General features: G+C 46.5%; 2 protein-coding genes across 2 annotated transcripts; both read left to right on the plus strand.

Moving 5' to 3' along the window:
* Nucleotides 1-10,540: 10,540 nt before the first annotated feature.
* On the plus strand, nt 10,541-20,135 carry LOC147979176 (uncharacterized). Its single transcript, XM_087515068.1, has 4 exons — nt 10,541-11,254; nt 11,349-11,538; nt 11,794-12,947; nt 19,368-20,135. The coding sequence occupies exons 1-4, from the start codon at nt 10,541-10,543 to the stop codon at nt 20,133-20,135; spliced, it is 2,826 nt and encodes a 941-aa protein (XP_087371194.1).
* Nucleotides 20,136-20,634: 499 nt separating this feature from the next.
* LOC147979177 (uncharacterized) lies at nt 20,635-21,859 on the plus strand. Its single transcript, XM_087515069.1, has 2 exons — nt 20,635-21,348; nt 21,443-21,859. Exons 1-2 carry the CDS (start codon nt 20,635-20,637, stop codon nt 21,857-21,859), a joined length of 1,131 nt encoding a protein of 376 aa, XP_087371195.1.
* The last annotated feature ends 4,032 nt before the right edge of the window (nt 21,860-25,891 follow it).

A 25,891-nucleotide genomic window follows, 5' to 3' on the forward strand; every position in this document is an offset into this window, starting at 1 on the left:
CCTACTATTCTTCATCGGTTGGAGTCTGTTCGGGGCTCCGAAGAGGGGGATTTGTCACCATCATCATCACCAACCCTTCTTCATCAACATCTTCATGATGCTCACCACTGGGAGTGAGTAATTCCTTCCTAGGCTTGTTGGACAGTGATGGAGTTGGATGAGATTTGTCATGTAATCAATTCAATTTGTTAGGTCTTGATCCCTAGCATTTACTATGTTCTGAGATTGATGTTGTTATGACTTTGTTGTGCTTAATGCTTGTCACTATGGCCCGAGTGCCATGATTTCATATATGAACCTATTATGTTTCCATGAATATAAGTCAGTTTTGGATCATATCTTGCAAGTTTTATGCACCTGTTATGTGTTATGATTCGTAGTCCCAAGGTGACAATAATTGGGATTCAGTCCGGTGATGACCATAGTATGAGGAGTTCATGTATTCACCATGTATTAATGCTTTGTTCTGGATATATATTAAAAGGAGGCCTTAATATCCCTTAGATTTCCTCATGGAGCCCACTGCCATAGGAGGGTAGGACAAAAGATGTCATGGAAGTTCTTACTATAAGCATGTATGACTATATACGTAATACATGCCTACATTGAATTGATGAATTGGAGCTATTGTGTATCGCTCTAGGTTGTGACTGTTATATGATAAATGTCACCCAACACAAATATTCATTGTTGATCCAATGTCTACGCTTTTCTAATATTGATCTTTGTTAAGTTACTAATGTTGTTGTTGCTCATACACAATTACTACAGAACTACTACTATTACTGTTATTGTTACTATTACTATTGCTAGTGTTACACTGCTTTCAAACTATCATACTACTGTGCTACTAAACACTTTGTTGTAGATATTTAGTTCTCCAGGTATGGTTGAATTGACAACTGAACTGCTAAGCTCGTAAATATTCTTTGGCTCCCCTTGTGTCGAATCAATAAATTTGGGTGGAATACTACCCTCAAAGAGTGTCGCGACCCCCTATACTTGTGGGTTATCAAGACCTTTTTCTGGCGCCGTTGTCGGAGAGCATAGCTCTATTTATCGAGTCACTTGGGAATTATATCTATTGATCACTATAGAGAATTTGAAAGACGCTAAGACCAAGATCGTACCCTCTAAGACGAGAGGAGGTAAGGAACTGTCACCACAATCTACACTTGATTCACCTTCTGTTTTAAGTATACTTGCGACACCACCACCTGCTATACTATCTGGTATGTCACAAATAATTGATGATGATGCTACTATACTTGATGAACTTGATGAGATTTATGATTCACCTATTATGCCTAGCTCTCCTACTATATTTAAAATGCCTAAAGTACCCGAGGGTTATGTTATGGCTGGGGAGATTGCGAGAGAATTTGTTGCTTGTAATGATAGAGATGATCTTAAAAAAATTGCTAAGTAAGCTAAAATAAAAGGCCATGATAGAGATAATGAAATATGATCCTAAGTTTGCTACTTCTCCTATATTTGTTACTGATATGGACTATGAATTATCTGTTGATCCTGAATTAATTACTTTGGTAGAATCTGATCCTTTTCATGGTTATGAATTTGAAACTATTGTGGCACACCTTACTAAATTGAATGATATCGCCACCCTATTTGCTCATGAGGAAAGAAATCTATTACTATATTCTTAAGTTGTTTCCTTTATCATTGAAGGTTGATGCTAAAGAATGGCTTAAAACTCATGCTCGTGGTTTTGTGCGTAGTCCCCAGGATATGATATATTACTTCTCTAAAAGATATTTTCCTACTCATAAGAAACAAGATGCATTATAGGGAATTTACAACTTTTTCAATTTGAGGAAGAGAATATCCCTCAATCTTGGGGGAGGCTTCACCAATTTCTTAATGATTTGCCTCATCATCCTCTTAAGAAAAAAAGAAATACTTGATATCTTTTATAATGGACTAACTGATGCTTCTAGAGACTACCTAGATAGTTGTGCTGGTTGTATTTTCAGGGAACGAACTGTTGAATGGGCTCAGGAATTACTAAATAATATATTGAGGAATGCCGATGATTGGACGCTTCCTGAACCACCACCTACACCAACTCCAAAGAAGAGATGTATTCTATTCCTCAGTCCAGAAGATATGCAAGAAGCAAATAAATCTATGAAGGAGAAAGGAATTAAATCTAAAGATGTTAAGAATCTACCACCTATTGAAGAAATACATGGACTTGATATTCCGACACAGGAAGTAGAGGTAATTTCTCTTTATAGAGTTGATGAGGGTGATATTCCATAATATAAATCTCCTAGTCAGTGCTTGGATGAATTCGATAACTTTGTTGTGAAGCAAGAAAACTTCAATATATACGTAAGCAATCAGCTGAAATGTAATGGTATCATGATTGAACGCTTGAGTGATTTGATGTTTAGAATTGCTAATGATGTCAAAGGCTTATGTAAACATGCATCCATGGTTCACACTCAACTAGAACAAGTCTCTAAGTTACAAAATGATTTGCTTAATAAAATGAATGATCATGTTGTTAGAATAGTGACTAGAGGAGGTAAAATGACTCGGGGTCAACTATATCCTGAAGGTCATCCTAAAAGAATTGAGCAAGATTATCAGAGAATCAATATTGATGTACCTAATTCATCTAGGAAGAAGAAAACGAAAAATAAAAATGATAGAACTTTGCACGCTTCTAGTGAACCTATGATACGTCTCCGTCATATCCATATTTTTTTATTGTTTCATGCCAATATTTTACAACGTTCATATACTTTTGGCAATATTTTATATTATTTTTGGGACTAGCATATTGATCCACTGCTCATTGCCAGTTCCTATTTGTTGCATGTTTCTTGTTTCGCAGAATATCCATATCAAACAAAGTACAAACGCGATAAAAATTTAGGGAGATTTATTTTGGAATATATGTTATTTTTGGGAAGAAGAATCAACGCAAGACGGTGCCCGAGGGGCCACAAGGCAGTAGGGCACGCCTAGGGGGTAGAGCGTGCCGTGGTGCCTTGTGACTCCCTCGTAAGGCGTTTGCAGCCCTTCTTTTGATGCAAGAAAGATAATTTAGAGATAAAAATCCCCTCAAAATTCCAGCCCAATCGGAGTTATGGATCTCCAGGAATTTAAGAAACGGTGAAGGGCCAGAAAACAGGAAAGCAAAACAAAAGAAAACATAGAGAGAGAGAGAGATCCAATCTCGGAGCGGCTCTTACCCTCCGAGAGCCATGGCAGCCATGGACTATAGGGGAAATTCTCCTCCCATCCATCAGGGAGGCCAAAGAAGTATAAGAAGGAGGGGGCTCTCTCCCGGTGGCGGCGAAATGCCGCTGGGGCACTCATCGTGACGGCGATCTACACCAAAAACTTCGCCGCTGTCAACACCTACTCTCTCCCCCTCTATGCAGCGGTGTAAAACTTCTTCTCCTTGCTGCAATCTCTACTTAAACATGGTGCTTAATGATACATCTCCAACGTATCTATAAATTTTGAATGTTTCATGTTGTTATATTATCAATCTTGGATGTTTTGTACTCATTTACTTGGAACTTTATATCAATTTTTGGGACTAACCTATTGACATAGTGTCGAGTGCCAGTTGTTGTTTTTTGCTTGTTTTTTACTTTGCAGAATATCAATACCAAACGAAGTACAAATGCAATGAAACTTTTTGGAGATTTTTTTCTGCCCAGAAGACACCCAGGGAGCCAAAGAAGCACATGGCAGGAGGCCCGTGGGACCCACTAGGCACCACGGTGCGCCAGGGGCCCAGGCGCGCCCTGGTGGGTAGTGGAGCCCATGGGAACCTTCTCGACCGGCTTCCACCTCTATAAATACTCTAAAATCCCAAAAATCCTAGGGGAGTCGACGAAACACTTTTCCAGCCGCGGCAAGTTCCAGAACCACGAGATCCAACCTAGAGGCCTTTTCCGGCACTCTGCCAAAGGGGGCAACGATCACGGAGGGGTTCTTCATCATCCTTTCTACCCCTCCGATGATGCGTGAGTAGTTTACCACGGTCCTACAGGTCCGTAGCTAGTAGCTAGATGGCTTCTTCTCTCTTTTTGATCTTAAATACAATGTTCTCCTTGATGTTCTTGGAGATCTATTTGATGTAACTCCTTTTTGCAGTGTGTTTCTTGGGATTCGATGAATTGTGGGTTTATCATCAGTTTTATCCATGAATATTATTTGAGTCATTGTTGAACTCTTATATGCATGATTGTTATAGCCTCGTATTTATTCTCCAAAATTTTGGTTTGGTTTGGCCAACTAGATTGATTTTTCCTGCCATGCGAAGAGGTGCTTTGTGATGGGTTCGATCTTGCGGTGCTCAACCTCGGTGACAGAAAGAGACATGATACGCATGTATCGTTGCTATTAAGAGTAACAAGTTGGGGTTTATTCATACATGAGTTTATCTTGTCTACATCATGTCATCGTTCTTATTGCATTACTTCATTTTTCATGAACTTAATACACTAGATGCATGCTGGATAGCGGTCGATGTGTGGAGTAATAGTAGTAGATGCAGCAGGAGTCGGTCTACTAATCTTGGACATGATGCATATATACATGATCATTGCCTTGGATATCGTGATGATTATTTGCTTTTCTATTAATTGCCCAACAGTAATTTGTTTACCCACCATATGCTATTTTCTTGAGAGAAGCCTCTAGTGAAAAGTACGGCCCCGGGTCTATTTCCTATCATATTAAATCTAAAAATACCTTGTTGCACTTTTTCTTTCTTTAGTTCATTTTGTGTTTTAGTTAGATCTATTTATCAAATCTCATACAATTTAATCTATCTCAATACCGTTGATGTCACACCCTGCATTTTGTAACACTTCATTTGCATTATTAAAGCATGAAAAATTGGACCAACAAAAAACTTTTGCATTTTTTGGCTTTTTATTTTGGAGTTGGTTTTTCTCTCTGTGATTTTTCTAGTGCTCTTTAAAGTCAACTACTCCACCTTCTGTACTTCACCTCCTTGCCCCAAACTTCTGCCCAATGATCATGCCATGTGTATAGTACAATATAGTATTTTCTTACAAAAATAATTTGGCCAAAAAGTATTTTCTAAAATTAGATTTCCAAAAACCCTTGAATTGAGATCTGCACTGCAAGTACTTAATTAAGGGCAGCAAAAATATTTCCAAAAGTATTTTTGACTCCTATTAGATATAGGATACCCATAAACCCCAAAAATATAATTTTAAAAGTTATTTTCCTATTTTATTTAAAGGCTTTTTCTTAAGGCCAGAAATGGTATTTAATAGGGAAAAATTATTTTATTGATTCAAAAATATTTGACAAAAATCAGGGAAACTCAGTGGGCATATATTTCCCATATATAAGAGTCTCAACACATGGTCATGTTCAAAATATTGGACAAAACCTCCCAAAACCATTTCTGCCCATTTCAAGGATTTGAAATATTTCTACAGGAAATATTTTCATAAAAATCCAAGAAAAATCCAGCAAGTCACAAATGCATGTTGTGATCACCTTGCAAAGCCTCAAATCAATTAAAGTCATTTTGGTTCACCAAAATGCCCCAAAACCCTTTTTTGTCCAGAACCAAATTTGAGCAACTCTACATTGCCAAGTGTGTTATTTTAATCTGAATTTTTGTGGACATGTTCAAATCCCCAAATGATGACGCTACACCAAGTGGTGCATCCAGGAGAATGGTTTTGCATGACTAGATCTTGGAAAACCCATTTCTGCTAATTTCTAGGGTTTACCAAAGTTACATTGGCTACTTTGCCCAAATGAGCTCAAACTTGGTGGAACATCCTATTTCTAAGTGTCATTCCATCCTGTTAAGTATCATGGCAATTGGCGTTCATTTTCTTGCCAAAACCTTTATCAAACACCTTCTGCCATTTTTCCAAAAACACCATTTTGACCCCTTCCACTAATCTCCTTGAGCTCAACTTTTTACCACAGCTCCTCCTAGTCCCCTTTCACCTCCAGTATCAATGGCAAATCCACAGCTCACTTATTGGATGGGTAAGACCCCACTTCCTCTCTCTGGACAGCCCATTTGCACACTTCTTCTTCCTCTCCCCTCACCCCAGTGGCCATCCATGGCATCCAATGCTTCCTCCCCTTTCTTTACTCCCTCCTAGAGCTACCAGACATTACTGGCCGCGCCCACAAGGCATATAAAATGCCATGGCATGCCATTTGGGCGCTCTGGAGCGCGCTACAGTGCGCTCCCGCACTGTAGCCGCCCCCTGCCAAGCACCTCCGGCCACCTCCGGCCTCCCCCGCACGCCTGCCGATGCGCCTCGGCATCCGCAGCACGCTACGCGGTTGGCCACCTCCTCTCTCCTCCTCCCCGCGCCTCCACGCTAGCAAACAGAGGCCGCCCGAGCGCGCCAATGGCGCGGCTCACACGCGCGCGTCTCTGACCCCTTCCCGCTCTCTCCCTTAGCTCCCCTCGGCGTAGTCCACGCCCTGGAACACCCCAGACACGGCGCCAGCTCCTCCCAAGCCCTGTGGCGACGAGCAGGAGCTCTCCGGCGCACGAGTCCACGGCACCTCGCCGTTCGCCTATTTAAATGCCTCCCCGAGCCCTTTTCTCCTCACCACTCGCTCTCTGCACCACCAAAACCTCCCCCTGCACCCCCAGTTCCTCTCCAGAGCCGCCCGAGCTCGAGATCGAGCTCGAGCTCCGCCGCTTCGGCTCGCCAGAGTTCGCGAGGTATAGGCCTCCCCCGCTCCTCCTCTGCCTCGATCTGGAACCCCTACATCCCACTGATCATTTCCCCTCTCTCCCCCACCTCGTTTGCAGCCGGAGTCGGCCGGAACCGTCGACACCCGAAGCTCCTCCGCCGCAAGACCTCGTCGCCGGCAAACCAGGCAACACTGGTGACGTCCACCACCTCCACCCGAACGGCAACACGACGCTGAGCCCAGCCGTGCCCTCGCCCGACCTCGTCGTGCCCTGCATCATCGCCGGTGAGCTCGCCGGCCGTCTGGACTCAGGGTTAGGGATGACAGGCAGGCCCCGCCTGTCAGCCTCTCCCCTCCGTCGCCCCCCTCTCTCTCGCTGACGCCTGGGCCCCGCCCGTCAAGTTTAAACCTGGCGCGCGTGCGTGCACCAGTGCGCTGGGCCGCCTCGCTGGCTGGACCTGCTGCCCTACGGCTGTTCTGGCCCAGTAGGCACAGGGCCCTTTTTCTTTTTCTTTTCTATCACTTTTTCCAAAAATTCTACAGGACAGAATATATGTCCAAATGAATTAATTCCAATTCCTAAAATATTGCAACCTATTTAATGGTGCAACTTTCATTCAAATCCAACAACCTTTTCTTCACTGTAAATATTTAAATGTGATTTTAAGCATTTAAATATGCCTTTGTAAATCCATTTCTCCTATTCTGCTACACCAAGTCCAAAACTAGGAATTTTCCCCTTCTTAGTTTTCAACCTAGTATTTTACAAAAATGAGTTGACATTTTTCTGAGCACTTTGGTTTTTCTGTTTTATTATTGCCTTATTTTTTTCTCGTTATTATTTTGCGACGATAGATTGCGTTGCTGACGAAGGAGTTGGACCAGAAGACTTTGAAGACCTAGAAGACTTTGTTGAGCCAGGCAAGCATCCCTTTGACCATGTTTATGAAACCCTTTTTATGCATTTCATATAGCACTTTATTATTGTTGCATCGGGATCATGATGAGAGGGTAGCCACTTTGGTGGGTTCCCTTCATTTCCTCCTTGTTGATACCTGCATTGTGCATGACCCTACATCCTTATGAGGGTTATGCCGGTGGGAGTAGATAGGATGCTAAAGTAGTGCTACGCATAAAGGGACGGGAATATGCATGGTGATGGAGACATAGTATTTTCAAGGACTTTTCGAAAACCCCATCAGGTGACACTTATGCCCGGGGGAGATGATGAGTTGGGTAGCCACTTGATGACGAAGTGGTGTACCGAGGCGAGTGTGTGTGTTGCTTTCAAAAATGGATTGGTTTAAGTTGTGACCGTTATTCCAACCTTACATGTGCAACCACTCTACCCTTATATGGGAAACGACATTATTGATTACCTAGGCCGATACTAGCTTGGAGCCCGCATTACTAGTGACAGGGGAGAGTCGGTGCTCTCTCTCGGGACGGGTTCGTGCCAGGTAGGGCAGCCAAGAACATTTTTATGGGGCACCGGACACACCGTTGGTACCCCGTGCCAGTGGTATGTGATGAATATGGGAGCAAGGCTCCACAATTTTTAGGTTGTGAAATGTTGGGCACGGGGGTTACTACCAATCGAGTGGACTCCATGTTAGTGTCGTCTAGGGAAAGATAGTGATCGGGTGCTTACCCCGGGTACTTGAGGTACTGCAGGTCGTGGATGACACGGAAGTTCCCCGGATCTTGTGGGTAAAGTGTGCAACCTCTGCAGAGTGTAAAACTATTCGAATAGCTGTGTCCACGGTCAAGGACAGTTGGGTAACCGCTCTTGGGCTACGTCCACTTGTTTACAAACCAGTTGTGTGTTGGATAAGTGGGAAGAACTACTTGGATGAAGTCAAGGACTTGACATGATTGAGTTGGGTTGGTGCCCGCTCTATTTATGTTGATATCTGTAACCTGTCCTCATGGTTACTTGAATTCTCCTGATGCATGTCTTATGAGTGGTCGAACTTGTCATTGCACTCAAAACTAGCTTTCTGCAAAAATTTACCTATATCATGCATTGTTGTATCTTGAACCAAAACATGGGTTGCTTGCGAGTACATTCAAAGTACTCATTGGCTTGCCACTGGTTAATTAATTGGCCAGGCATGGAAGAACAGGAGTTCGAAGAAGAATTCTATGGAGACGAACATGCGAACTAGGACGCTTCCCAGTCAGAATGCATGTAGGGTTAAGGAAGACGGCATGGGTTCTACTTATCGACGAACATTCAGCCCTTAAGGCCTTAAGGCTTTATCAATGTAAGGCTTGACCATAATGGTCATAATTTGTGTAAGACGATATGTATGGATGTAAGACTCTTGTTATTCAGCTTCTGTGTGTTCAGTGAGCATTGATCTCTGGGATCACTGTAAACGTGCATTCGGTGATCATGACTTATGAGTCGGGGTCCCCACAGAGCTGGTATCAGAGCCATCCTGACTGTAGGAAGCCTTAGTTAGCATGGGCGTTAGTTAGCTTGAGATCAACTAGACTTCTCTTCTTTTCTAAAGCTTACCCACCCCAAGATATATTTCCCTTATTGACCTCTCCCATTCAACATTTGTAGATGGCTGCCGTACCTGAAGACTTCCTGACCACAGGATTTCCCGTGCTTCTCGGGGATAGCCTCAAGAAGTGCCAGTTCCACCGAGCCCCCATTTTCACCTACCATGAGAATTGGATCAATGACACCGAGACGGAGTATCATGTGGAAGTGATCGTGAAGGCCAATGACTCTCCAACAAGCTGCTTCTTCGAGGGACCCTAGATGGCAACGCTGGTTCTTGCCGTCGAGACGGCAACCCTCAAGGCACTCACCCGCCTCCGAGACCTTCTTCCAGAGATGGCAGACGAGTTGGCAACCCGCTTCTTGCCTTATCGGAAGGAAGGTGAGGATGAGGGCAGTGCACCAGCTCCACCATTAGAAGAAGGACTTCCACTCCGATTCCAGACCTACTTCAGCCTTTGTGCCGATAGTTTGGCACAACACTTGGCCTCGGAATCGATGAAGCTCCGAAAGGAACTTCATGAGACCAAGGCACTTCTTCGCCAAGCACAAGAGAAGATGGATAGGATCAAGAAGGAAGGTGCTTCCCCTGGTCAACCCGCAATCGCATACAGAGGCGGAAGACCCCCAAAGGATGGAGAACCACCACAGCAACACCGCATGAGCGCAAAGGAATACCGCAACCTCTTTCACCACCGGCAAAGCAACGCCGTGTTGAGCTCCTTCACTCCCCCACCCCTTCAAGTGAAGAGGAAAGTCAGGCCACCGATGACGAGGAGGAAGACCCAGAAGAGCCAGACTACGCGATCGAGCATTCCACCACTTAGGCATCATTTGCAACCCGGATATGCCCGTTAGTAACCCCTACGGTAGGATAGATCGTGTACCCCTATGCGAAGTCGAGTCCTTGTAATGGTTCATATGAAACCATGTAGTGTTGTGTTTGCTTTGATGTGTTTGATGGACGTCGTGCTTTCCTTCGGGAACTTGTAAGCGACCACATCACCCATTTGGATTTCAATGAATGTGTTTGGCCTTTTGGCCCTTGCATGAAAACAATTGGTGTCATACCAACCCCCTTACTAGGCATCCCGTCTATATTGCTTTTCCCATCTTTCCCAATCATGAGACCTTGATCGCTCCAACAGGATGCCTGTTGTAACTCGTACTGGTACCTCTACCCAGCAGCAAGAAGCCGGAGAAGGAGCCAGTCAGGACCAAACCCAAGGACAAGTTCCACCACCGCCACCACCTCCAAACATGGACATGGCTCAGCTTCTCCAAGCCTTCCGAGAGTAACGCCAAGCCAACACTGCAGCCCTCCAGATGATTGCTCAAGCTGTCAACCGCCAGCCGGCGGGAAACGGCAATGGACGTTCCACGTTGGTGGAGTTCAAGAAGCATGCACCACCCACCTTCATCGAGACTGCTGAACCCCTGGATGCAGACGACTGGGTCCGCACCATTGAGGATCTGCTAGAACTAGTCGGATGCACTGAGGACCGTGAGAAGGTGGCATATGCTGCTCACTATCTCGGGGGAACTGCTAGAGCTTGGTGGGATGGATTCAAGGCCATGCATGCTGAGCGAAACATCACTTGGAATGACTTCAAGGCAGAATTCCGCAAAGCCAACATTCCTTCCGGAATCATGGCCATCAAGAAGCGTGAGTTCCGAGCCCTGAAGCAAGGTACTAGCACTGTCAAGGAGTACATGCAGAAGTTCAGTGTTCTCTCAAGGTATGCCCCTGAAGATGCCAGCACTAATGCTGCCAAAAGGGAACGCTTCATGGAAGGCCTTAACCAGACTCTGCAGTACTCGCTTGTTGTGTGTGACTACCCGACCTTTCCTGATCTGGTGAACAAGGCACTCATGCTTGAAGATAAGCGACGTGCTTTGGATGACACCCGTAAGCGCAAGATGATCAGCAAGGGTAGCTCCAGCAACCAGAAGCCTCGCCCGTGGCAGCCAGCCCCGGTCAAGCCAACCTATCAGCAACCAAGAGCTCCTGCACCCCCGCACCAACTATCCACCCCAGCAGTATGCCAACCCCAGGCCAGCTTACAACAACCCCAATAACAATGCCGGCAAGAGCAGCAACCCCAACCAAGTCACTTGCTTTGGATGTGGTCAGCCAGGACACTACTCTAAGAATTGCCCCAACAAGAAGCCAGACGCCCCGCGCCCCAATGCGCAGGACCCAGGACAAGGTCGTGGAATGCCACTAAGGAACCAAGCTCCCCGCAACCCGCCCAACAACGGCAGGGGTCGTGTGAATCATGTCACTGCTGAAGAAGCCCAGGAAGACCCGGACACCGTGCTAGGTACATTCCTTGTCAACTCAACACCTGCAACTGTCTTGTTTGATTCTGGAGCCACGCATTCATTTGTCACCCAAAGATTTGCATTAAAAAGTGGCATGACCCCTACACCCCTAAATAACCCTATGGTGGTACAAACCCCCGGAGCAGAGATGAGAGCCAAGATAGGATGTAAAGGAGTCGGGATTGTCATTAATGGGGTAGACTTCCAAGCAGACCTTATCATCTGAATATCGCAAGGCTTGGATGTGATCTTAGGAATGAATTGGCTCATCAAGCACCAAGGCTTGTTAGATTGTGCCAACCAGACTGTCACTGTGACCAATGACCAAGGAGTCAAAGTTAAATTTGCCTCCAACCCCTCCTCTGCTCAAGCCACCCAAGTCAACTCTCTGTCAGAAGTTGGATTGGAGCAAGTGCCGGTAGTATGCGAATACCCCGATGTCTTTCCTGATGAGCTACCGGGAATGCCTCCTGACCGAGACATTGAGTTCATCATCGAACTCATACCCGGGGCAGGACCCATCTATAAGAAGCCTTATAGAATGGGATCGGAAGAGTTAGCAGAATTGAAGAAGCAACTGGAAGAGCAGTTGAGGAAGGGATTTATCCGCCCTAGTGCCTCCCCTTGGGGATCACCTATTCTGTTTGTGGCAAAGAAGGACGGTACCATCCGCTTATGCATTGACTACCACTCCCTCAATGAAGTTACAATCAAGAACAAGTATCCACTTCCCAAGATTGAAGATCTGTTTGATCAACTCAATGGGGCCAAGGTGTTCTCCAAGATCGACCACAGATCTGGATATTACCAGCTGAAAATCAGACCCCAAGATATTCCGAAGACAGCATTTGTAACCAGATATGGCCTGTACGAGTGCATGGTCATGTCCTTTGGATTGACCAATGACCCAGCTTACTTCATGTATCTCATGAATAAGGTCTTCATGGAATATTTGGACAAGTTTGTCGTTGTATTCAATGATGACATTCTTGTATTCTCGAAGACAGAAGAAGAGCACGAGCAACACTTGAGGATGGTCCTAGACAAGCTTCGAGAGCACCAACTGTATGCCAAGTTCAGCAAGTGCAAATTTTGGCTGCGCGAAGTTGGATTCTTGGGTCATGTTTTGACTGAAGAAGGATTGTCGGTCGATCCCACTAAGATTGAAGCTGTGACTGAATGGCAATCCCCAAGCAATGTGAAGGAAGTCAGAAGCTTCCTCGGACTCGCGGGATATTACCGCAAGTTCGTTGAAGGATTCTCAAGCATTGCACGACCCATGACTCAGCTCTTGAAGAAGGACAAGAAGTTTGAATGGACGCCGAAGTGTGAAGAGAGCTTCCAGGAGCTGAAGAAGAGACTGACCACCGCCCCAGTTCTGGCCACACCAGATATACACAAGGAGTTTGTGATATATTGTGATGCGTCAAGAACCGGACTGGGAGGTGTTCTGATGCAAGAAGGCAGAGTCGTAGCTTACCTTTCAAGGCAACTACGGCCTCATGAAGAGAACTATGCTACTCATGACCTCGAGTTGGCAGCTGTAGTTCATGCCCTGAAAACATGGCAACATTACCTCCTAGGGAAGCGGTGTGAGATATACACAGATCATAAAAGTCTGAAGTATATCTTCACTCAGAAGGAATTGAACATGAGGCAGAGAAGGTGGCTAGAGTTGATCAAGGATTATGACCTCAGTGTTCAATACCACCCTGGAAAGGCTAATGTGGTAGCAGATGCATTAAGCAGGAAGGCTTGTTCCTTGAATGCTATGCTTAAGGAAAGGCTACCCGCCTTGTATAAAGAACTTGAAAGCTTCGGGTTGGAACTGGTTGCACCAGGATTCTTAGCCAACCTTGAAGTCAAGCCTACCCTGATGGATGATATTAAGGAAGCTCAGAAGGGACACGAAAGTATCGAAGGCATCAAGAGGAAGATCAAGGCAGGCAAGGCCCCAGGATTCTCAAAGGATGAGCAAGGAATTGTGTGGTTTGGGAATCGCATTTGCATACCCAACAAGATTGAGCTCAAGAATTTGATCTTGCAAGAAGCTCATGACACCCCGTATTACATCCACCCCGGAGGAACCAAGATGTATCAAGACCTAAAGGAAAGATTCTGGTGGCATGGCATGAAGAGAGAGATAGCCACTTTCGTCGCTAAGTGTGACATATGCCAAAGGGTTAAAGCTGAACATCAGCGACCCGCTGGATTGTTACAGCCTCTCAAGGTGCCTGAATGGAAATGGGATAAAGTCGGAATGGACTTCATCACTGGATTACCCAGGTCAAATAAGGGACATGACTCCATCTGGGTCATAGTCGACCATTTGACCAAAGTAGCCCATTTCATTCCTGTCAAAACGACTTACAAGGGAAACCAGCTAGCCAGCCTCTACATCAACAGAATCGTAAGCCTTCATGGTGTTCCCAAGGAGATTGTGTCAGACCGAGGAACCCAGTTTACCTCAAGGTTCTGGAAGAAGTTCCAAGAGGCCATGGGGACCAAGTTGTCCTTCAGCACTGCTTTCCACCCACAAACTGGAGGTCAGACAGAACGAGTGAATCAGATACTCGAAGACATGGTCCGAGCCTGTGTCTTAGCATACGGAGCTAGGTGGGAAGATTGCCTCCCTTTCGCCGAGTTCTCCTACAACAACAGTTATCAGTTAAGCCTCCAGATGGCACCATTTGAGGTATTGTATGGGCGCAAGTGCCGCACACCCCTCAATTGGTCAGAAACCGGAGAAGGACTAGTTTTTGGGCCCGATATCCTCCGTGAAGCAGAAGAGCAAGTCCAGCTTGTCAGAGAGCGTTTGAAGACTGCCAAGTCAAGGCAGAAGAGCTACGTTGACTCACATCGGAGAGACATGACCTTCCGAGTTGGAGACCATGTCTATCTCCGGGTCACACCTCTCAAGGGAACCCAGCGTTTCCATGTCAAAGGGAAGCTTGCCCCAAGATACATCGGCCCCTTCCAGATCACTGACCGACGAGGAGAAGTGGCTTACCAGTTGGAACTGCCGCCTGAACTATCCGAGGTGCACAACGTATTCGACGTGTCACAACTCCGGAAGTGTCTCCAAGTCCCAGACAAGCCTAATCTTTACAAGGACGTCGATCACCAAGCCATTGACCTTCAGCCTGATTTGACTTACCGTGAGAGGCCCATCTACATTTTGGATGAGGATGAGCGACGCACTCGAAGCCGCACTATCAAGTACTTCAAGGTCCAGTGGAGCAACCACACTGAAGCAGAAGCAACCTGGGAACGTGAAGACTACCTTAGATCCGAGTTTCCGTATCTCTTTAAAGCCTAGTTTACGAATCTCGGGGACGAAATTCTTGTAAGGGGGTAGGTCTGTCACACCCTCCATTTTGTAACACTTCATTTGCATTATTAAAGCATGAAAATTTGGACCAACAAAAAACTTTTGCATTGTTTGGCTTTTTATTTTGGAGTTGGTTTTTCTCTCTGTGATTTTTCTAGTGCTCTTTAAAGTCAACTACTCCACCTTCTGTACTTCATCTCCTTGCCCCAAACTTCTGCCCAATGATCATGCCATGTGTATAGTACAATATAGTATTTTCTTACAAAAATAATTTGGCCAAAAATTATTTTCTAAAATTAGATTTCCAAAAACCCTTGAATTGAGATTTGCACTGCAAGTACTTAATTAAGGGCAGCAAAAATATTTCCAAAAGTATTTTTGACTCCTATTTGATATAGGATACCCATAAACCCCAAAAATATAATTTTAAAAGTTATTTTCCTATTTTATTTAAAGGCTTTTTCTTAAGGCCATAAATGGTCTTTAATAGGGAAAAATTATTTTATTGATTCAAAAATATTTGACAAAAATCAGGGAAACTCAGTGGGCATATATTTCCCATATATAAGAGTCTCAACACATGGTCATGTTCAAAATATTGGACAAAACCTCCCAAAACCATTTCTGCCCATTTCAAGGATTTGAAATATTTCTAAAGGAAATATTTTCATAAAAATCCAAGAAAAATCCAGCAAGTCACAAATTCATGTTGTGATCACCTTGCAAAGCCTCAAATCAATTAAAGTCATTTTGGTTCACCAAAATGCCCCAAAACCCTTTTTTGTCCAGAACCAAATTTGAGCAACTCTACATTGCCAAGTGTGTTATTTTAATCTGAATTTTTGTGGACATGTTCAAATCCCCAAATGATGACGCTACACCAAGTGGTGCATCCAGGAGAATGGTTTTGCATGACTAGATCTTGGAAAACCCATTTCTGCTAATTTCTAGGGTTTACCAAAGTTACATTGGCTACTTTGCCCAAATGAGCTCAAACTTGGTGGAACATCCTATTTCTAAGTGTCATTCCATCCTGTTAAGTATCATGGCAATTGGCGTTCATTTGCTTGCCAAAACCTTTATCAAACACCTTCTGCCATTTTTCCAAAAACACCATTTTGACCCCTTCCACTAATCTCCTTGAGCTCAACTTTTTACCACAGCTCCTCCTAGTCCCCTTTCACCTCCAGTATCAATGGCAAATCCACAGCTCACTTATTGGATGGGTAAAACCCCACTTCCTCTCTCTGGACAGCCCATTTGCACACTTCTTCTTCCTCTCCCCTCACCCCAGTGGCCATCCATGGCATCCAATGCTTCCTCCCCTTTCTTTACTCCCTCCTAGAGCTACCAGACATTACTGGCCGCGCCCACAAGGCATATAAAATGCCATGGCATGCCATTTGGGCGCTCTGGAGCGCGCTACAGTGCGCTCCCGCACTGTAGCCGCCCCCTGCCAAGCACCTCCGGCCACCTCCGGCCTCCCCCGCACGCCTGCCGATGCGCCTCGGCATCCGCAGCACGCTACGCGGTTGGCCACCTCCTCTCTCCTCCTCCCCGCGCCTCCACGCTAGCAAACAGAGGCCGCCCGAGCGCGCCAATGGCGCGGCTCACACGCGCGCGTCTCTGACCCCTTCCCGCTCTCTCCCTTAGCTCCCCTCGGCGTAGTCCACGCCCTGGAACACCCCAGACACGGCGCCAGCTCCTCCCAAGCCCTGTGGCGACGAGTAGGAGCTCTCCGGCGCACGAGTCCACGGCACCTCGCCGTTCGCCTATTTAAATGCCTCCCCGAGCCCTTTTCTCCTCACCACTCGCTCTCTGCACCACCAAAACCTCCCCCTGCACCCCCAGTTCCTCTCCAGAGCCGCCCGAGCTCGAGATCGAGCTCGAGCTCCGCCGCTTCGGCTCGCCGGAGTTCGCGAGGTATAGGCCTCCCCCGCTCCTCCTCTGCCTCGATCTGGAACCCCTGCATCCCACTGATCATTTCCCCTCTCTCCCCCGCCTCGTTTGCAGCCGGAGTCGGCCGGAACCGTCGACACCCGAAGCTCCTCCGCCGCAAGACCTCATCGCCGGCAAACCAGGCAACTCCGGTGACGTCCACCACCTCCACCCGAACGGCGACACGACGCTGAGCCCAGCCGTGCCCTCGCCCGACCTCGCCATGCCCTGCATCGTCGCCGGTGAGCTCGCCGGCTACCTAGACTCAGGGTTAGGGATGACAGGCGGGCCCTGCCTGTCAGCCTCTCCCCTCCGTCACCCCCCTCTCTCTCGCTGACGCCTGGGCCCCGCCCGTCAGGTTTAAACCTGGCGCGCGCGCGTGCACCAGTGCGCTGGGCCGCCTCGCTGGCTGGGCCTACTGCCCTGCGGCTGTTCTGGCCCAGCAGGCACAGGGCCCTTTTTCTTTTTCTTTTCTGTCACTTTTTCCAAAAATTCTACAGGACAGAATATATGTCAAAATGAATTAATTCCAATTCCTAAATTCCTAAAATATTGCAACCTATTTAATGGTGCAACTTTCATTCAAATCCAACAACCTTTTCTTCACTGTAAATATTTAAATGTGATTTTAAGCATTTAAATATGCCTTTGTAAATCCATTTCTCCTATTCTGCTACACCAAGTCCAAAACTAGGAATTTTCCCCTTCTTAGTTTTCAACCTAGTATTTTACAAAAATGAGTTGACATTTTTCTGAGCACTTTGGTTTTTCTGTTTTATTATTGCCTTATTTTTTTCTTGTTATTATTTTGCGACGATAGATTGCGTTGCTGACGAAGGAGTTGGACCAGAAGACTTTGAAGACCCAGAAGACTTTGTTGAGCCAGGCAAGCATCCCTTTGACCATGTCTATGAAACCCTTTTTATGCATTTCATATAGCACTTTATTATTATTGCATTGGGATCATGATGAGAGGGTAGCCACTTTGGTGGGTTGCCTTCATTTCCTCCTTGTTGATACCTGCATTGTGCATGACCCTACCTCCTTATGAGGGTTATGCCGATGGGAGTAGATAGGATGCTAAAGTAGTGCTACGCATAAAGGGACGGGAATATGCATGGTGATGGAGACATAGTATTTTCAAGGACTTTTCGAAAACCCCATCGGGTGACACTTATGCCCGGAGGAGATGATGAGTTGGGTAGCCACTTGATGACGAAGTGGTGTACCGAGGCGAGTGTGTGTGTTGCTTTCAAAAACGGATTGGTTTAAGTTGCGACCGTTATTCCAACCTTACATGCGCAACCACTCTACCCTTATATGGGAAAGGGCATTATTGATTACCTAGGCTGATACTAGCTTGGAGCCTGCATTACAAGTGACGGGGGAGAGTCGGTGCTCTCTCTCGGGACGGGGTCGTGCCAGGTAGGGCGGCCAAGAACATTTTTATGGGGCACCGGACACACCGTTGGTACCCCGTGCCAGTGGTATGTGATGAATATGGGAGCAAGGCTCCACAATTTTTAGGTTGTGAAATGTTGGGCACGGGGGTTACTACCAATCGAGTGGACTCCATGTTAGTGTCGTCTAGGGAAAGATAGTGATCGGGTGCTTACCACGGGTACTTGAGGTACTGCGGGTCGTGGATGACACGGAAGTTCCCCGGATCTTGTGGGTAAAGTGTGCAACCTCTGCAGAGTGTAAAACTATTCGAATAGCCGTGTCCACGGTCAAAGATAGTTGGGTAACCGCTCTTGGGCTACGTCCACTTGTTTACAAACCAGTTGTGTGTTGGATAAGTGGGAAGAACTACTTGGGTCAAGTCAAGGACTTGACATGATTGAGTTGGGTTGGTGCCCGCTCTATTTATGTTGATATCTGTAACCTGTCCTCATGGTTACTTGAATTCTCCTGATGCATGTCTTATGAGTGGTTAAACTTGTCATTGCACTCAAAACTAGCTTTCTGCAAAAATTTACCTATATCATGCATTGTTGTATCTTGAACCAAAACATGGGTTGCTTGCGAGTACATTCAAAGTACTCATTGGCTTGCCACTGGTTAATTAATTGGCCAGGCATGGAAGAACAGGAGTTCGAAGAAGAATTCTATGGAGACGAACATGCGAACTAGGACGCTTCCCAGTCAGAATGCCTGTAGGGTTAAGGAAGATGGCATGGGTTCTACTTATCGACGAAGATTTCCGCTGCTTGTGTTTCATTTGATGTTCAGCCCTTAAGGCTTTATCAATGTAAGGCTTGACCATAATGGTCATAATTTGTGTAAGACGATATGTATGGATGTAAGACTCTTGTTATTCAGCTTCTGTGTGTTCAGTGAGCATTGATCTCTGGGATCACTGTACACGTGCATTCGGTGATCATGACTTATGAGTCGGGGTCCCCACAGAGCTGGTATCAGAGCCATCCTGACTGTAGGAAGCCTTAGTTAGCATGGGCGTTAGTTAGCTTGAGACCATCTAGACTTCTCTTCTTTTCTAAAGCTTACCCACCCCAAGATATATTTCCCTTATTGACCTCTCCCATTCAACCTTTGTAGATGGTTGCCGTACCTGAAGACTTCCTGACCACAGGATTTCCCGTGCTTCTCGGGGATAGCCTCAAGAAGTGCCAGTTCCACCGAGCCCCCATTTTCACCTACCATGAGTATTGGATCAATGACACCGAGACGGAGTATCATGTGGAAGTGATCGTGAAGGCCAATGACTCTCCAACAAGCTGGTTCTTCAAGGGACCCCAGATGGCAACGCTGGTTCTTGCCGTCGAGACGGCAACCCTCAAGGCACTCACCCGCCTCCGAGACCTTCTTCCAGAGATGGCAGACGAGTTGGAAACCCGCTTCTTGCCTTATCGGAAGGAAGGTGAGGATGAGGGCAGTGCACCAGCTCCACCATTAGAAGAAGGACTTCCACTCCGATTCCAGACCTACTTCAGCCTTTGTGCCGATAGTTTGGCACAACACTTGGCCTCGGAATCGATGAAGCTCCGAAAGGAACTTCATGAGACCATGGCACTTCTTCGCCAAGCACAAGAGAAGATGGATAGGATCAAGAAGGAAGGTGCTTCCCCTGGTCAACCCGCAATCGCATACAGAGGCGGAAGACCCCCAAAGGATGGAGAACCACCACAGAAACACCGCATGAGCGCAAAGGAATACCGCAAGCTCTTCGCACCACCGGCAAAGCAACGCCGTGTTGAGCTCCTTCACTCCCCCACCCCTTCAAGTGAAGAGGAAAGTCAGGCCACCGATGACGAGGAGGAAGACCCAGAAGAGCCAGACTACGCGATCGAGCATTCCACCACTTAGGCATCATTTGCAACCCGGATATGCCCGTTAGTAACCCCTACGGTAGGATAGATCGTGTACCCCTATGCGAAGTCGAGTCCTTGTAATGGTTCATATGAAACCATGTAGTGTTGTGTTTGCTTTGATGTGTTTGATGGACGTCGTGCTTTCCTTCGGGAACTTGTAAGCGACCACATCACCCATTTGGATTTCAATGAATGTGTTTGGCCTTTTGGCCCTTGCATGAAAACAATTGGTGTCATACCAACACCCTTACTAGGCATCCCGTCTATATTGCTTTTCCCATCTTTCCCAATCATGAGACCTTGATCGCTCCAACAGGATGCCTGTTGTAACTCGTACTGGTACCTCTACCCAGCAGCAAGAAGCCGGAGAAGGAGCCAGTCAGGACCAAACCCAAGGACAAGTTCCACCACCGCCACCACCTCCAAACATGGACATGGCTCAGCTTCTCCAAGCCTTCCGAGAGTAACGCCAAGCCAACACTGCAGCCCTCCAGATGATTGCTCAAGCTGTCAACCGCCAGCCGGCGGGAAACGGCAATGGACGTTCCACGTTGGTGGAGTTCAAGAAGCATGCACCACCCACCTTCATCGAGACTGCTGAACCCCTGGATGCAGACGACTGGGTCCGCACCATTGAGGATCTGCTAGAACTAGTCGGATGCACTGAGGACCGTGAGAAGGTGGCATATGCTGCTCACTATCTCGGGGGAACTGCTAGAGCTTGGTGGGATGGATTCAAGGCCATGCATGCTGAGCGAAACATCACTTGGAATGACTTCAAGGCAGAATTCCGCAAAGCCAACATTCCTTCCGGAATCATGGCCATCAAGAAGCGTGAGTTCCGAGCCCTGAAGCAAGGTACTAGCACTGTCAAGGAGTACATGCAGAAGTTCAGTGTTCTCTCAAGGTATGCCCCTGAAGATGCCAGCACTAATGCTGCCAAAAGGGAACGCTTCATGGAAGGCCTTAACCAGACTCTGCAGTACTCGCTTGTTGTGTGTGACTACCCGACCTTTCCTGATCTGGTGAACAAGGCACTCATGCTTGAAGATAAGCGACGTGCTTTGGATGACACCCGTAAGCGCAAGATGATCAGCAAGGGTAGCTCCAGCAACCAGAAGCCTCGCCCGTGGCAGCCAGCCCCGGTCAAGCCAACCTATCAGCAACCAAGAGCTCCTGCACCCCCGCACCAACTATCCACCCCAGCAGTATGCCAACCCCAGGCCAGCTTACAACAACCCCAATAACAATGCCGGCAAGAGCAGCAACCCCAACCAAGTCACTTGCTTTGGATGTGGTCAGCCAGGACACTACTCTAAGAATTGCCCCAACAAGAAGCCAGACGCCCCGCGCCCCAATGCGCAGGACCCAGGACAAGGTCGTGGAATGCCACTAAGGAACCAAGCTCCCCGCAACCCGCCCAACAACGGCAGGGGTCGTGTGAATCATGTCACTGCTGAAGAAGCCCAGGAAGACCCGGACGCCGTGCTAGGTACATTCCTTGTCAACTCAACACCTGCAACTGTCTTGTTTGATTCTGGAGCCACGCATTCATTTGTCACCCAAAGATTTGCATTAAAAAGTGGCATGACCCCTACACCCCTAAATAACCCTATGGTGGTACAAACCCCCGGAGCAGAGATGAGAGCCAAGATAGGATTTAAAGGAGTCGGGATTGTCATTAATGGGGTAGACTTCCAAGCAGACCTTATCATCTGAATATCGCAAGGCTTGGATGTGATCTTAGGAATGAATTGGCTCATCAAGCACCAAGGCTTGTTAGATTGTGCCAACCAGACTGTCACTGTGACCAATGACCAAGGAGTCAAAGTTAAATTTGCCTCCAACCCCTCCTCTGCTCAAGCCACCCAAGTCAACTCTCTGTCAGAAGTTGGATTGGAGCAAGTGCCGGTAGTATGAGAATACCCCGATGTCTTTCCTGATGAGCTACCGAGAATGCCTCCTGACCGAGACATTGAGTTCATCATCGAACTCATACCCGGGGCAGGACCCATCTATAAGAAGCCTTATAGAATGGGATCCGAAGAGTTAGCAGAATTGAAGAAGCAACTGGAAGAGTAGTTGAGGAAGGGATTTATCCGCCCTAGTGCCTCCCCTTGGGGATCACCTATTCTGTTTGTGGCAAAGAAGGACGGTACCATCCGCTTATGCATTGACTACCGCTCCCTCAATGAAGTTACAATCAAGAACAAGTATCCACTTCCCAAGATTGAAGATCTGTTTGATCAACTCAATGGGGCCAAGGTGTTCTCCAAGATCGACCTCAGATCTGGATATTACCAGCTGAAAATCAGACGAGTGTGTGTGTACCCGGGGGACACTTATGCCCGGGGGAGATGATGAGTTGGGTAGCCACTTGATGACGAAGTGGTGTACCAAGGCGAGTGTGTGTGTTGCTTTCAAAAACGGATTGGTTTAAGTTGCGACCGTTATTCCAACCTTACATGCGCGACCACTCTACCCTTATATGGGAAAGGGCATTATTGATTACCTAGGCCGATACTAGCTTGGAGCCCGCATTACTAGTGACGGGGGAGAGTTGGTGCTCTCTCTCGGGATGGGGTCGTGCCAGGTAGGGCGGCCAAGAACGTTTTTATGGGGCACCGGACGCACCGTTGGTACCCTGTGCCAATGGTATGTGATGAATATGGGAGCAAGACTCCACAATTTTTAGGTTGTGAAATGTTGGGCACGGGGGGTACTACCAATCGAGTGGACTCCATGTTAGTGTCGTCTAGGGAAAGATAGTGATCGGGTGCTTGCCCCGGGTACTTGAGGTACTGCGGGTCGTGGATGACACGGAAGTTCCCCGGATCTTGTGGGTAAAGTGTGCAACCTCTACAGAGTGTAAAACTATTCAAATAGCCGTGTCCACGGTCAAGGACAGTTGGGTAAACGCTCTTGGGCTACGTCCACTTGTTTACAAACCAGTGTGTGTGTTGGATAAGTGGGAAGAACTACTTGGGTCAAGTCAAGGACTTGACATGATTGAGTTGGGTTGGTGCCCGCTCTATTTATGTTGATATCTGTAACCTGTCCTCATGGTTACTTGAATTCTCCTGATGCATGTCTTATGAGTGGTCGAACTTGTCATTGCACTCAAAACTAGCTTTCCGCAAAAATTTACCTATATCATGCATTGTTGTATCTTGAACCAAAACATGGGTTGCTTGCGAGTACATTCAAAGTACTCATTGGCTTGCCACTGGTTAATTAATTGGCTAGGCATGGAAGAACAGGAGTTCGAAGAAGAATTCTGTGGAGACGAACATGCGAACTAGGACGCTTCCCAGTCAGAATGCCTGTAGGATTAAGGCAGATGGCATGGGTTCTACTTATCGACGAAGATTTCCGCTGCTTGTGTTTCATTTGATGTTCAGCCCTTAAGGCTTTATCAATGTAAGGCTTGACCATAATGGTCATAATTTGTGTAAGACGATATGTATGGATGTAAGACTCTTGTTATTCAGCTTTTGTGTGTTCAGTGAGCATTCATCTCTGGGATCACTATACACGTGCATTCGGTGATCATGACTTATGAGTCGGGGTCCCCACAGTTGAGGGATTGACAACCCCTCTTACGCGTTGGGTTGCAAGTATTTGTTTTTGTGTGCAGGTGTTGTTTATGTAGTGTTGTTTGGTTCTCCTACTAGATTGATAACCTTGGTTTCATAACCGAGGGAAATACTTACCTTTGTTGTGCTGCATCTTCCTTTCCTCTTCGGGGAATTACCAATGCAGATACAAGCAATCACTTAATGCTATATATTATTATCCAATGATGTATGGCTATCCTATGATGTTCAAATAGATTTGTTTTTGTCATATGGGTTGATTGATGATCGTGATTGGTTTGAGTTGTATGTTTTATTTTGGTGTCGTCCTATGGTACCCTTTGTGTCATGCAAGCGTGTGGGATTCGCTGTAGGGTGTTGCAATATGTTCATAATTCGCTTATTGTGGGTGGCCAGAGTGACAAAAGCTCATACCCGAGTAAGGGGGTTGTTGCGTATGGGAGTAAAGAGGACTTGATACTTAATGCTATGGTTGGGTTTTACCTTAATGATCTTTAGTAGTTGCGGATGCTTGTTAGAGTTCCAATCATAAGTGCATATGATCCAAGTACGGAAAGTATGTTAGCTCATGCCTCTCCCTCATATAAAATTGCAATAACAATTACCGGTCTAGTTATCGATTGCCTAAGCACAAATCCTTCTCTTGTGTTACAAAAAGCTTTCTACTACACTTCTAAATTTTATTATCTTGCAAATTACTCATAGTTTTATTCTCACTACATCTAGTTTTATTCTCGCAAACTTATCCTTACACCTACAAAGTACTTCTAGTTTCATACTTGTTTTAGGTAAAGCAAACATTAAGTGTGCATAGAGTTGTATTAGTAGTCGATAGAACTTGAAGGGAATATTAATTCTACCTTTAGCTCCCCATTGGGTTCGATACTCTTACTTATAAAGATGGGCTACAATTGATCCCCTATACTTGTGGGTTATCAATGTGTTGTAGAAAAAACTTCTGAGGATAATTGTCGGATCACGGGTTCCGGCAAAACCCTTAAGGTTCAAACACTGCGGTGCGCGTGAAGATCTCCCCCCTATCAATCCGTGTCCTAACTTAGTCTAGATCTCATGAACTAACTCGACGAACTCACAACACAAAGGACACAAGATTTATACTGGTTCGGGCCACCATTGTGGTGTAATACCCTACTCCAGTGTGATGGTGGATTGCCTCTTGGGCTGAGGACGAATAGTACAAGGGGAAGAACAGCCTCCTCAGGTTGAGGTGTTCTTGTGCTTGGTGCACTTGTGTGGCTGAGGATGATCTTGATGATCCGTCCCTACCTATGGTGGTGGCTAGTCCTATTTATAGAGGCCCTGGTCCTCTCCCCAAAAATTGAGCGGGAAGGGAGCCAACAACGGCCAATTTGAAAGGGGACACCTAGTACAAGCTATCCTGACAAAAGGTGGTCTTCGCCTGCCAAAGGTTCTGGTGGTGATGCCGTCCTGGGCTCCAAGGTGACCTCCGTCTTGCCGTCCTTCTGGTCTTGGTCTCGTTGCATCAATATGGAAACCTTTGCTTGATGCCTCGGTACTCCGCGCCTGCGCTTGCCCCCTTAGCACCAAAGAGGAAACAAGGACGCTACGCGCGCTGGCGCCCGTCTGGTCTCTATCGTCATGTCTCATGTCACGAGAACCTCGCGAGGTTTGCCCGACCTTGAACTCTCTGCCCCTCACGAGCCAGCTAGGCGAGGATTCTCCTGAGGAGGTCTTGTGTCGTTCGCCTCGCAAGGCTTGGCCCCTCTTGAGGGTCTTGATTCCTTGTTGATGAAGATGAGCCGTACATGCCTGCTAGCAAATCCACGCCGTGGGCCGCAGGCAGGCAAGTCTGGGGACCCCCGTTCCCAGAACGCCGACAATAATAATGATGTTTCTATTTCTAATGCTGAGACACAGTCTGGTAATGAGCATGCACCTAGTGATAATGATAATGATGATCATAATGATGCTCTACTAGACAATAATGAGGAATCTGATAATGAAGTAGAAATAGAACCTGCAGTTGAGCTTGATAACCCACCTCCTAAGAATAAAAAATATGATAAAGGTGATTTCATCGCTAGGAAACATGGTAAAAAAAGAGAACCATGGGTTCAAAAACCCATGCCTTTCCCTAGTAAGGCCATGAAATATAAAGATGAGGAGGCTTTTA

This window comes from Triticum urartu, chromosome 3A (genome assembly GCF_056163025.1).
Source record: "Triticum urartu cultivar PI428250 chromosome 3A, HENAU_Tu73, whole genome shotgun sequence".
Taxonomy (NCBI): domain Eukaryota; kingdom Viridiplantae; phylum Streptophyta; class Magnoliopsida; order Poales; family Poaceae; genus Triticum; species Triticum urartu.